At 36.7% G+C, this 13,411-nt stretch overlaps 1 protein-coding gene across 3 annotated transcripts in view; it reads right to left on the bottom strand.

The window, feature by feature from the left end:
* The window catches only part of SLIT2 (slit guidance ligand 2), a 270,443-nt gene that overhangs the window by 49,088 nt on the left and 207,944 nt on the right, over positions 1 to 13,411 (bottom strand). For all 3 annotated transcript variants that reach the window (XM_050895400.1, XM_050895399.1, XM_050895398.1), the window contains 6 exons: positions 12,713 to 12,787; positions 8,134 to 8,277; positions 6,553 to 6,696; positions 5,246 to 5,412; positions 4,286 to 4,418; positions 1,155 to 1,223 (listed from right to left, as the gene is read on the bottom strand). In XM_050895400.1, coding sequence (XP_050751357.1) covers positions 1,155 to 1,223; positions 4,286 to 4,418; positions 5,246 to 5,412; positions 6,553 to 6,696; positions 8,134 to 8,277; positions 12,713 to 12,787 — 732 coding nt within the window. The remainder of the gene's footprint in view (positions 1 to 1,154; positions 1,224 to 4,285; positions 4,419 to 5,245; positions 5,413 to 6,552; positions 6,697 to 8,133; positions 8,278 to 12,712; positions 12,788 to 13,411) is intronic.

Raw genomic sequence — 13,411 nt, 5'->3', positions numbered from 1 at the left:
GTTACTGCACGCAGTCCAATCTATACGCTCGCTTCTTGTACTGAGGTTCCAAAGTTTATATTTTCTGTGTGCTGCAAGTTAGATCTTGTATAACTTCCCTAAACAATCCACAAAGATTTCCTATAGGTTCTACGCTGTATACATTTGAGAACATTGCAAGGGTTTTTTCCTGATGTTATTTGCAAAATACAAAAAGTTTTGGAAACACGTTTTTTCTAAATTTGTTACCATGACCACTTTTGTCTAGCATGAGGTAAATAAAAGAAACCAAGTTCTTGTTTTTGAATGCCAAACCATTTTCAATTTTTGCAGGAAAGCTCTAAACCCAGTCAAAAAGAAATTTAAGGGATTTTGTTACTCCTCTCCACTTTTTATTCTGATTATAATGAAACCACAAACTACTTTCAGAATGTTACACAGTTCAACCTCAGCTGGTATAAATTTTTACAGTCCTAACAAAGGCCATGGAATTATAGCCATTTACATCGACAGTCTTCCTGTTTCTCTCACTGTACTCTTACAAGGTACAGAAATCATATTCAAATAATTCATGAAGCAGAGGTAATAAATTTTAGAGCAGCTAGTGATTTGCCTCAAATCACAGAGTGAGTCAGCAATAGAGTTGGGAGAAAGGCGTTCTAGACAAGCTCTCTTCTTGAGTCATTAAACCATATATTGTGGGAGAAACAGAAGGGGTTACATTCAAGTGTTAAAACAGCTGTATGTGCTATTCCTATGTGAAGCATACCACGGAGTGAAGCATATCACAGAATGTTTCTTTTGTAAATGAAATAATTCTAGTACCTTCATGGAGCTGTGTAACAAAATGCTGTATTATCCTAACACCTTGCCCCAATTACCCTAACTGTAAGATTTTACATCTCTTTTCAGGTTAACTATAATTTCTGCTTATTTACTTTGTGATGTAATCACTGGAATGAAATACCCTGTTTATAAAACGTGACCGACTATACTATATGTAGGATGTGATAAGTAGAATAAAATATCCTCTGTTATAAAATGTGGTTGGCTATTATATGATACATTTTAGGGGTTTTTTCTTATAACTAAAACCAGGTATAATGGAGTAGGGTATTTTGGTTTTGTTTGGTTTTTTTCATTCCAGTAGAGAATGTTGCTCTAAAACTACTCACATGAGTGTTAAATGCTTGTAGTTTGAAAGCTCCTTTGGAACAAGGGTAAACTGATTTCCATCCAAATAACTAAAACAGAAAAATAAAACATAGAGCATTATGTTTTTCATTAAAACAGTAGCATCTTCATCCACTAATCTTAGAATCCAACAGTAAAGTTAATAATAAATGAATACATACTATTTCCATTTTATAAGAAACCTTGCTTACAAATTTTGGTTTTCAGAGACACAACTGAAGACCTGTAGCCTATGATCCAAATGCTATTGTATCAGATATTATGAGTATTATAAAGTAACAGTAATAACAACGAACTATTACATAGTACTTTTTGTTATTTCATAAAGACTTTGCAAAATGAGGTCTTTATCATCTCCATTTCACACACACCTACAGGTGAAAAGTAAAACTAACTTCTGCAAGTCACATTAAGTGTGGATTTTGAGCTATTGTAAATAGAAACAGACCCTGACATTGCAGAGGCAGTCCTTTACAGTAGAAACAGCAAGGGCTGGTCCCAGCTCTAACAGTAAATTCATTTGTCATGCCTGCAGTTCAGGCCACCTTCCCTAATTTCTCCCTGTATATTTCATGATACATCAGGCATGACATACTACAAGCCTGTTCCTATGGAGTATGTTAGGGACTAAACACAGTAATCAATTATCCTTCACTAGAAAAGTTACATCTTTTTTTTCCTCTTTGTAGGTTTACAGCTCCTGCATTATATTGCTTGCTCTTCTTCCATGCTAGTAATTCACAGTAACAGACTTGTTTATCCTTAGAGTTAACAGGTACAGAGCCATCAAACTGCATCAGCACCTGAGTTACAGGCAAAGGAAGGTAACCAGCCTTGCCTAAAAAGCTTCCAGTGTGCAGCCAGTCATTACAAAGTGCAAGTGGAGGGGGTCTTCATGTAACCAAGGGCAAGTAGTTTAGAGATGATAAAAAGTGCTGAATTTACCTGATTCTCTGAAATGGAGCAGACACTGGCAGGAAGATTAAAGGTCTTTAGTTTCTCAACTAGGGCAAAGGACTTGCTGATGGTGGTATTATGGCGGTATTACTTGTGTATCCTGGAACCCAAGTAAAAACTACACCCTCATTATCCCTATACAAAGAAGATATTTTAGCCATCCAAATACTTGGAACACACTTAAGTTAAGAGCAGCCTCTGATAGAGACATTCTTAGATTAATTTTGAGCTTAATGTCTTTAAGTATGCTGCAGCATCTTTGGAAACTTCTGTCTTGACTAAATGGATGGGCTGAAACACAGTTAAACTTAATGAAATAACTATCTACATCTAATCAAAAAGCTTTTTCTTTCTTTTTTTTGTTTTTTTCCTCTTGAACCATGCCTTCCTTAGGGCTGCTTGCCAAATCCAAAATATGTGTCTCAACAAGTTTTATGCTTACACTATGTTAATGGCATTACATAAACGGTGGTGAATGGAGCATGGGCTCATATACTTAATTATTAAAAAAGAAACGAACAACATTTAAACTTTTTGAAGGAGTAAGTATTCTGAGAGAATTCTTTTATCGACAGATAAATTAGGATATATTGCTTTAGCTTCATTAGAACTGAAGTACTACAAGTATCCACTTGGCTGATAAAAATTCCTCCTTGTTCAAATGAAGCAACTATTAAGATATTTTATAAAACACAAGAAGAGTACATCTTGGAAGGGTTATGCATGCTAATGATCAAGAAGAATCAATCAGTATGCAACTGCTAAGAGGAACCACCTCCATTATCCTTTTGAAAAGTATGCTAAATTGCATGCTTAGACACTAATTAAAGCATACAAAATTGCACACAAATGAGTTTTCAGTCACAGTCAGGGTTCCACTCGCAATTCCAAAAGTATCTCTCTTTAGCTGCTTAATTTTACATTGCATTGATGCCCTTACATTGTCAAATTGTATTTATTAGGCCAGACTATATTTAATTAAGTCATCTTCTATTCGAGAAAAAAAAACCACCACCAAAACCTAGTGAAGTAAGTTATAGGTTTATATAGCTGTGTGCTAATTTGAGTTCTTAATAATTTCTCTTCATTAATGACTAAAGCCTTTTGGATGCTATTAAGCACCAAACTAGTAGCGGACATTTCAGGATCTTCTATATAATATCAAATGGTAAAACAATGAAACTGTTTTAGTGACTTAAGATACACAGTTATGATGTCTTCTGAAAAAGCACTACATTAATCAGTCAATATGAAGCATTAGTAATTTAATATTAAACACTTGCCACATGTAACACAAACCCAACTTTTTTTCTTGTCAATAATTTCTATCTATTTCTTTCAGTCTTGTGACCTATCTGATCAAGATTCAAAACAGATCAATAACCCAATTTTTAGGTTTATATTTTCCCCTTCCTAATGCATAAAAATTGACTCATCTAGTCTTATGAGTAGCTTATTCAGTTACTATCTTCAAACAATATGTGAGGTAGCAAGCTGGTTTTTATATCAATATTACCGTCCATCTGCATATTCAAATTATATCTTTTCATAAAATGCAATCTTAACCATTTTTCTCATATAAAAATGTATCAAGAGATTACTAAAATATCCCAGATTGTATAAGACTGCCTATACGAAAAGTAAGACTTTCTATTAAAACTAGTCTTTTTGAAATATCGCAAAACCATGTTTATTATGAAAATATGCCAACACATTAATAGATGGTTTTCTTTCTGCTTTTTCATGTAATTGAACTTCATTCCTTCCTAAACAGTGACCATAGATTAATCAGATTCACTGTTGCTCATAATTTAACCCATTGTAACATGATATCCACGTTCAGTTATATAATGATTCAGTGCTGGGGAAATAAATTCTGAGAGTGATTACAATTTTATATACATATATTTTTAAAGCTTTTCAGTAGCAGATAGTTCTTAGAGTGTTTTGGGACTTACAGAGCATTGCTAATTCAAACTTAACCTCAAATTTCTCAAGATACTGTGCAAGTCTTTATATTTATAAAGCGGTATACTAATAAATTTCAACTGATCTACTGAATCCAAATCTTCATTTTCTTCTTGCCTCATTCTTGAACCTGACAATATAAATCTGACATTGATTTTCATAAAAGGGAAAAAAGTGGGACACTTACAGCTCAGTTACGTCTTTTGGGATGCCTTTAGGCAAAGCTTTTAGGCCTTTGTTGCTGCAGCGAACTACTGTGTCCAGACAAGTACATTCTGCAGGACAGCGGGACAGTGGAGAGCAGCTATTGTCATCATTTCCTGGTTAATAAAAACAAACAGATGCTAAGCTTGCTACACAAATGTCACTTCAGTATTAGCAATAATATCCCATCTGGAATTTCTATAAGCAAACATGATATTTCTACATTATGATATCTCTAGGTAGGGAAAACATTAAGTCATATCTGTAAACCATTGCTCCCAGAATTTACATGTGAAGTGATGCTTTATTTAGTACAATGCTGTTTTACTAGGTAAAAATGCTATTATAGGGAAAAAAAGACCATTAAAGAAAGAACAAAACTTAAAATGAAAGATAATAAAAGCAAAATACATGTTGATTCTCAAAATTAACAAATTATTAAAAACAAAGAGTCTCTTTAAAGAAAACTTACAGCCTTGAAAATTGACAAACTAATAATGCAATAAATGGAAGATTGTGCAAGAGGGATGCAAGACAGCAGCCATTTTTTTTTTATTAAATGTTGAGGAAGTCACAAACTAAGCAAAGTGGCATGTTATTTGATCAAGTAACCTGAAAGAATGCTTGATTCAAGCATCAGCATTTGACAATATTCTCATCTGAACTACAACATTCGATCAATTTATTTAATTTTTATATTATCTCCAAATTATTATTTACAGTACTGAACATAGACAAGAAAAACTTTTGAAAGCATATATACAATAGCCGTGTGCTTGCTGATCATCCAAAAATGGGTGGAAGATTTTTAAACTGACGTAGAAACTGAGCATGAAGCGCAGATGAAATTATTTAAAGCATAACACTTTGAGATCTATGGGAATCATGCCGCTATACATATGAAAGCTGAAATTATAAGAAGTTCAAATATTAATTTTCTTACCGTCATCACATGTAAAATCCTGAATTGCCACATCCTGGATGGGAATCTCTTTGAGGAAGTAGGGTTTTTGGCAGCGAGGGTTCCCCGTCACAATGCGTTTCTTCCTTAGCCAGTCTCCAAGCCATGCGAGATGGCAGTTGCAGTTGAAGGGATTGGCCAAGAGGTTTCTGAGAACCACAAGAAAGTTTACTTCGGATGACACCATTTTTTCATCCTAAGTATTCTATTTCTGTTTTCAAAAAGCTAAGCTTAAATACCATTCTTCAAATAATACTATGTACAAACCATAGGTGAAAGCTGTAATTTAGGCTCTGTGTGGTAAACCTTGATATAACTCGTTTAGAAATAATTTAAAACTGTCAAAGACCTGACTTGTTGTCAAGCCACTCTGTACTGATAATGCAATAATTTCATATAGAGATGAAGGCTGATTACTTTACATTATTAGCTTTAACCTGACAACAACTATTCCATTAATTTGTCATCTCAAGATTTCCATCTTTTATTTGCTCCAGAGAATAAGTTTCCTATCTGAAGTGACAGCTAAGTTGATTACATGCCAGTTATAAAAATGAATTTACTTCTAGAAGTCTCAGTACTTTTGGCATCTCCTTACTTCAGCACAAACCTATCGACAATTCCATTATTTATAAACATGTCATCCTTAATATGCACAAATTAGTCACTTGGTGCAAAGTGTCACTTTCTGTGTAAAAAGGGGATTAAGTACTTTCCTGAATGATGCTACTTACAAAAAGCATTTCTTCAGTAAACTGAGTGGCAGCTTCACTCACCGTTTTCCCTTCCTTTAAATTACATCACATTTAAATAAAAAAGGGATGCTTTTTTTTATAGAAGATGAGACTGAAGCTTCATTATAAAACATGTATGAATTAAGATCCTCAGTAGGCCGAGGAAATTTAAGATAATAATTTTTCGGCACAGGGCAGAAAGACAACATCGTGATTCGACCAGCTGCGATCATGCAACGCCTACCCAAAATGTGGTTTTCTACCCTGGCTCAGATCAGCGGGCTTCTGCGAGGGGGGCGAGCGGGACGGTTTTCCTGCCTTCTCAGGCACTTCTGGAAACCAGTCTAATGCTGCATCAAAGGGCACCATGAAAACATACTCTTCATGCGTCCAAGATAGTCCAGAAAATCAACTTTCTCAAAAATCCCTCTATGAACTCTTTTTTCCCTTCACTTTACCTCATGCTGTGAAATTATACAGTAAACCATTAATAGAAATGTCCCCAAAACGTTAGAGGTTTAAACTTGGGTAAGGTAAAACACGAATGTGACTTACAATGTAGAGAGCGAATGCAGTGTATCGAAGGAGCCGGGTGCCACGGTGGTGATCTGGTTGTCGTACAGCGAGAGCAGGCGGACTGAGCTCAGGCCCGTGAAGCTGTCGTTTCCCACGCAGCTCACGCGGTTGCTCCTCAGCATCCTGAGAAAGGAACGATCAACATTTCTTAGCTTAGCCCGAGCAGGGGCCGGAGCTGAAGTGGTGGCCCAAGCAAGGGCCGAGAGGTATGACTCCAAAGGGACTGCTACCGGTGGAGGAACCACAAGTGCAGTGACCCCTATGCCGCCTGTCACCTCACTGAAGGGACTGAGTGCAGTGTGCGTGGAGGGGACTGGAAAACAGAAAGATGGGTGGGCAAGGGGTGTCTCCCCTAAGCATTTTTGTTTTTTTTTCTTTCAATACCAGAATCAGTAATTATGAGTTTTTTAATTGACAATAAATTAAATTGATTGAAATTCCCCAAATCAGAGATACACAGCTTCATGTTTCCAAGCCTAATGACTCCAGAACTGCTATTTATGTGGAACAGAAGGTTGTACCAGCTGACCTCCCCCTGAGGCCCCTTCGACCTGAATTTTCTTAGGATAAATTCTAGAAACCACTTCTACTACAATCGCAAGCGTTTCAATTAAATAAAATCAGGCTACGCTGACTCCTCCTCAGCATGACTGTAAGATTTAATAAAAATATCAGAATACTAAGCAAGAAACACCTATTCTAAAATCTCTCATATTTCTGTAAAACATACAAGCTTTGAGTCTGCTGTTGTATCTGTCCATCAGTAAATTAATATTTTTTTCCCCATGCTCTTGTCTAAGAATAGCTGCTTCTAACAATTTTAGCAGCTTTAAATGCAAAGTTAGAAATGATAGGCCTAATTTATTAAAAATATCTGATGTCTATGGACAGCTGAAGCCCCAAAGACCATTTAATCTTGGCTCTGCTCTGCTGATCAGAAGGACAGGCTCTCTGAAGAAGGCCAAGAAGCTGTGGATTGTATAAACATCTTTTTTTGAGTGGAAAGAGCTAAACTGCCTTCATGGAAAGAATGAAATGAGTTCAAGCTATAGGGCTTTTACTCCTCCCTTCACTGTTGAAATGACATTAAAATTACTTAGGAGAGAATCATTTCCCACATTTCAATATCCACCAGAATCATTTTTTCCTCTAGCAAAATTCCCAGTAACGGTTGAGCTGAATTGAATCAGACTCCATTACGTAAAATGTGTAATTCCCATGCAAAATTCTGTTACTTTGAAGCAGATGATTATTCCCATTTCCGTTTCTGCAGTTGGATGTTTACCCATTCTTAACCACTTCATCATTTTAGAGGACTCATGATTTCTGTAGTCAAGTAACCACAACGAAAAATTTCAGCTATATTATATCCACAATTAATAATTAATGAATTCATATAATGCATGAAAACTTTTTGTAAAATAGGAACAAAAACTAAGATATGTTTGAATAATCCATAGCTAATCCTCCAAAATCAAATTTTTTAGGACAGATAGAATATTACTTTAAAAAATACCTGGCAGAAAGGAAGAATAAAAATACCCAAATAATTACACTTACAGTGTTTTGAGACTTTCTAGTCCTTTGAACATTTTGTGTCGAACACTTTCCAAGCGGTTGCTAGTGAGCAATAGTTCATTCACACCAGAGGCTCCGTCAAATGCTCCTTCTTCAATATCTGTAATCTTGTTATTGCTCAGGTTTCTATTACAAATTAACAGAAACAGAGAAAAACATGTTCCCTTTTTTAAATACCCTAAATTAACCGTTAAATGCTGCAGACTGCATAGATTTCAAGATACTGAGTTATTGTGTAAAAGCAACTAATACATTGTTCAATGTCGAACCAATAAAAGCAAAATTCAATGCCCTGCTAACTAAAGTAAAGATTTTTAAAGCAATCTTTGGAAGATGTTTTTAATTAATGGCCATTACCCAGTCCATGCTGCCGCCACACAATAACATCTTTTCATAATTTTGAATCTTATCAGTGACTGTATACTTTTTTCATGTCTCCAGTCCTTGCAGCATTATTAGACGAATTAATAACAAAATGATACTGTATGAGTACCAGCACAACTAACCACTCCAATTTCTTTATTTCATCTCAGTAGACACAAATATAAGAAAACAGTATAAACAGCAACATATGTAAATGAAATGTGTGAATGTAAACAGTACATGAAATGTTAATCATTTATGACATTAGTTAAAAAGGAGGGTTTATAAGTAATATAGTTCATTTATCTGCAATTCACATGCAAAGCAGATCAAAATGTGGGAAAATGACCTAAACTACTGCCAAAATATTTAGTGTTTATGGTTTTTAATTGAAATATGGAAATTACATCCCAAATGGGTAGTATCTGTACTATATATACAAAAGCATGCATATGCAACAACACACATTTTCTTAAAGATTTTTTGTATTATTCTTGCCTCCTTTTGTTTTGTTTCATGTAACTATTTACACATATTACAGAAGTACATATCTACACACTAAACAGTGTTATAACACACTAATGATTTTTATAAAGCTCTTAAAATGCTCTGAAACAATGTAAAACGAGGTGAAGCTAAGAACTTTTTATTTGATGGAATTAATGATGTTGGGAAGAAAATCAAACATTATTTGATGCAACTTCTAGAACAGCATTTTAATTTTTCAAATTAAGAAAGATACTATTTGTTAGAACAAAAATTCATACACTTGCCAGAATGAACTGGTGCCATTATCTAAGACACAGAAAACAAAGAGTTGTGGCTTAATCTTGAGTGCTGACTACTCATCTCTAGCCTAGCTGTAATTCAACGTACACCTTGCCTGTGATGAAGCATACAATCATAGAATCATTAAAGTTGGAAAGGACCTTTAAGATCATCGAGTCCAACCGTTAACCTAACACTTCCAACTCCACCACGAAACCATGTCCCTAAAAGTCACATCTACACGTCATTTAAGTACCTCCAGGGATGGTGACTCTACCACTTCCCTGGGCAGTCTGTTCAAATGCTTGACAACCCTTTCAGTGAAGAAATTTTTCCTAATATCCAATCTAAACCTCCCCTGGTGCAAGTTGAAGCCACTTCCACTTACCCTATCGCTTGTTACTTGGAAGAAGAGACTGACACCCACCTCGCTACAACCTCCTTTCAGGTAGTTGCCCAGAGAGGCTGTAGATGCCCCATCCCTGGAAGTGTTCAAGGCCAGGTTAGATGGGGCTTTGAGCAACCTGGTCTAGTGGAAGGTGTCCCTGCCCATGGCACGGGAGTTGGAACTAGATGATCTTTAAGGTCCCTTTCAACCCAAACCATTCTATGATTCTATAATTTTATGATTCTAGTTGTAGAGAGCGATAAGGTCTCCCCCTGAGCCTCCTTTTCTCCAGACTAAACAACCCCAGTTCCCTCAGCCGCTCCTCATAAGACTTGCTCTCCAGAGCCTTCACCAGCTTTGTGGCCCTTCTTTGGACATGCTCCAGCACCTCAAGGTCTTTCTTGTCATGAGGGGCCCAAAACTGAACACAGATTCGAGGTGCGGCCTCACCAGTGCTGAGTACAGGGGGATGATCACTTCCCTAGTCCTGGTGGCCACACTATTTCTGATACCAGCCAGGATGCTGTTGGCCTTCTTAGCCACCTGGACACACTGCCAGCTCATATTCAGCTGGCTGTCAACAAACACCCCCAGGTCCTTTTCCGCTGGGCAGCTTTCCAGCCACTCTTCCCCAAGCCTGTAGTGCTGCATGGGGTTGTTGTGACCCAAGTGCAGGACCCGGCACTTGGCCTTGTTGAACCTCATACAATTGGCCTTGGCCCATCGATGCAGCCTGTCCAGATCCCTCAGTAGAGCCTTTCTACCCTCAAGCAGATCAACACTCCCGCCTAACTTGGTGTGGTCTGCAAACTTACTGAGGGTACACTCAATCCCCTCATCCAGATCATTGATAAAGATATTAAACAGAACTGGCCCCAATACTGAGCCCTGGGGAACACCACTTGTGACCGGCCGCCAACTGGATTTAACTCCGTTCACCACAACTCTTTGGGCTCGGCTATCCAGCCAGTTTTTTACCCAGCGAAGCATACACCCATCCAAGCCATGAGCAGCCAGTTTCTCCAGGAGAATGCTGTGGGAAACTGTGTCAAAGGCTTTACTAAAGTCTAGGCAGACAACATCCACAATCATCGCTTTCATTTAGTTTCATGGTGGAGCTGTTCAGTCTTCTGTAAGCTGCTGCACAAGACTGGAAGCAAGAAACTCATTATTTCTCATCTCAGCTGGCTTATCCATGTCAAGATCTTAGTTTCCTAAAATCTTATTTGTTCCTGGTGTAACATGGATACTACTTCACCCACTTCACAGGGATATTTTAAGGATTAATGTTGCATAGCTAATCAATGATGTAGTGCATACACGTGCTTTATTACTGATGAACCATCAAATCAATTAAACGTTTAGGCCCCAATTTTTCAATGTCATCTGTGCAGAAAGACCTTTACACCTATTTGAACCTCCAGAAGAAATATGAGCTCCACAAAAATATAGAATTGACTCGTATTGGTGTCTCTGTGACATCACTACCTCACTGCTTTCCAGTCATGCTTAACCAGTCACTGTATTATTCTCTGAACTGAAGAATGTTGTAACAACTGATAACTATATTTGGAAGTTACAGAGCAATATTACTAAAAACATTAACTTTTCATTAACATTTTCTCAATCTTGTCCCTCCTTAATTATCCAGATTTCAAAGCTCTTGGGAGGTCCAGCAGACAGCTACACTGAGACTGATTAATATTTTTCCTTTTCTTTCCTTTGTCTTGAACACTTCCTCAACTAAAAAGCAGCAAACTAGCTTTAGATGACATGAAATGTTTATTAAGCTACCTTTATAGCCTGAAAATATGTAATTACTGACAGTATATTCCCTTTTCCCCATTTTTCTTAAATTTGAAGAACTGATGTATGTGTCTGCATGTATGTATGTGCATGTGTAAGTATGCCACATCAAGTATTTTATTTATTTCAAAGGCACTTCGTAGCTGTAAAAAGTGCTAATCTGAGATCCTTGAGGAACAAAGAAAATGGGGTATCTACTGTAGAGCACCAGAACACTGCTGTGCCACACATTCCTACATTCTTTTTTTAAGTATCTCAGCCCAATCCGAAGTGGCAAGGTGTACTCAAGTGGATAGGTCAGAAGCAAAGTTGGGTTTTTTTTTTGCTTTGTTTTTTTTAATAATCTTTGTCTACCAGCTAAAAAAAATCAGTAATAAGTATTTAACTAATTATGATCATGACAGCTGCCAGCAAGGATCTGGATAAGGCTAACAATAAAATACTATTGCTCCTCTTGAGATTTTGGTCACTAGTAATGTAGACTGATCTTTTACAAATGGTAGTAACTTGGTGACTACAAAGCAGTGCATCATTTTCATTAATCTGATCTACTTTTACTTGCATTTTTCTTCACTTACTATTTATGTTTGGATTTAATCCTGAAGAGATTGAGCACAGAGTCACTAAGTCTAACTAAATGCTCTACCCTCAAACATGTCTTTTACAGAAGCGAAAGAAAAGCTTTTCATAGATTTATTTTTAGTAACAACTGCAACTGGTAAGATTATAAACTCCTCTTAGAACATGAACTGTGAACATGGACTTATATGGATGAGCTGTCAAACCATTTTTTTCTCAGTCATTTAATTTTGATATTCCCCTCATCTAAGGACAGTTTAATGAAGCACAGAATGAAAGGCATGTCTTGAATGTGCTGAAAGAGGCAAAATTGCCTGGTTAGGGAGTAGTAGAGGAAGTTACAAAAGATTACTGGAACCTTTTTTGAGCAGCTTATACTGTGAGCTCCCTGCTGTGGCTGCATAACAGACCAGCTGGCTGGACACTGCAATGAAGGTGCCGGAGCTATACACCATGAGAAGTTGTTGCTGGCAGTGCCTAGTCCTATAGAGAAGAGCTGCCAACTCTGACCTACCTCAGTGATTAATTTAAACCCATTCTTGATTTTTGATTAGAATATACTGAATCTTTTACAGATAAGAACTAAGAAAGGTGGAGAAACACAGCAAGGAGCTAACATGCTATCTGAATAGACAAGGTCACTGAAGTTGCACTTACATTTTACGCAGCTGAGGAAGTTTCTTAAAGATCCCAGTAGCTTCCAGGACTGAAAACTCATTGTTATTTAGTCGCCTACAAGAAATGACATCAATTTCAGAAAAAATGTTCAGGCATTGGTACAGAATGTTCCACACTAAGTGAACTTTTCAGACTGGTTTAACTGAATAGCTGGTGTTTAACTGGTAGCTGAAGAACAATTCCATATATACTGACATTTCTAATTCTGATAATTCCTGTGAATGAACGTTCTCATTAGTTAAACTTAGGCAAACGTAAGACATAAAGAATCAAAACAAGATCACAAAATATCATACAACTAAAACTGCTGAGAAATATAAGAAGATGTTTTTAATTTTTCTTTTAAGGGAAGGATAACAAAAATGTAACTAAGGAAGGATTCCATGGCAACTTATAAATAAAAATCTTTAAGAAGTACATATAAACCACTGAAGATTAGTTTACTGTTCTTTAAAGGATATCAGGTGGGGTCTGCCAGACATCTGGAGGTGCTCACAGAACACTATTTACAAGAATGAAATAATTACTTTATGCTCAATGCCTCTTTTGAATAGGGACTGAAACACACTGCATAGGTCTTCCCAAGAATTTAAAAACACTTCTCTGACCATGGTTTATCTTCAGACCACTATACCTAACACACATATATTGCATAAGGAAGCATTAAATGCTGCTTTG

The sequence above is a fragment of the Gymnogyps californianus genome, chromosome 4, assembly GCF_018139145.2.
Source record: "Gymnogyps californianus isolate 813 chromosome 4, ASM1813914v2, whole genome shotgun sequence".
NCBI classification, from domain to species: domain Eukaryota; kingdom Metazoa; phylum Chordata; class Aves; order Accipitriformes; family Cathartidae; genus Gymnogyps; species Gymnogyps californianus.
This window is presented reverse-complemented; position numbering and strand designations above follow the sequence as displayed.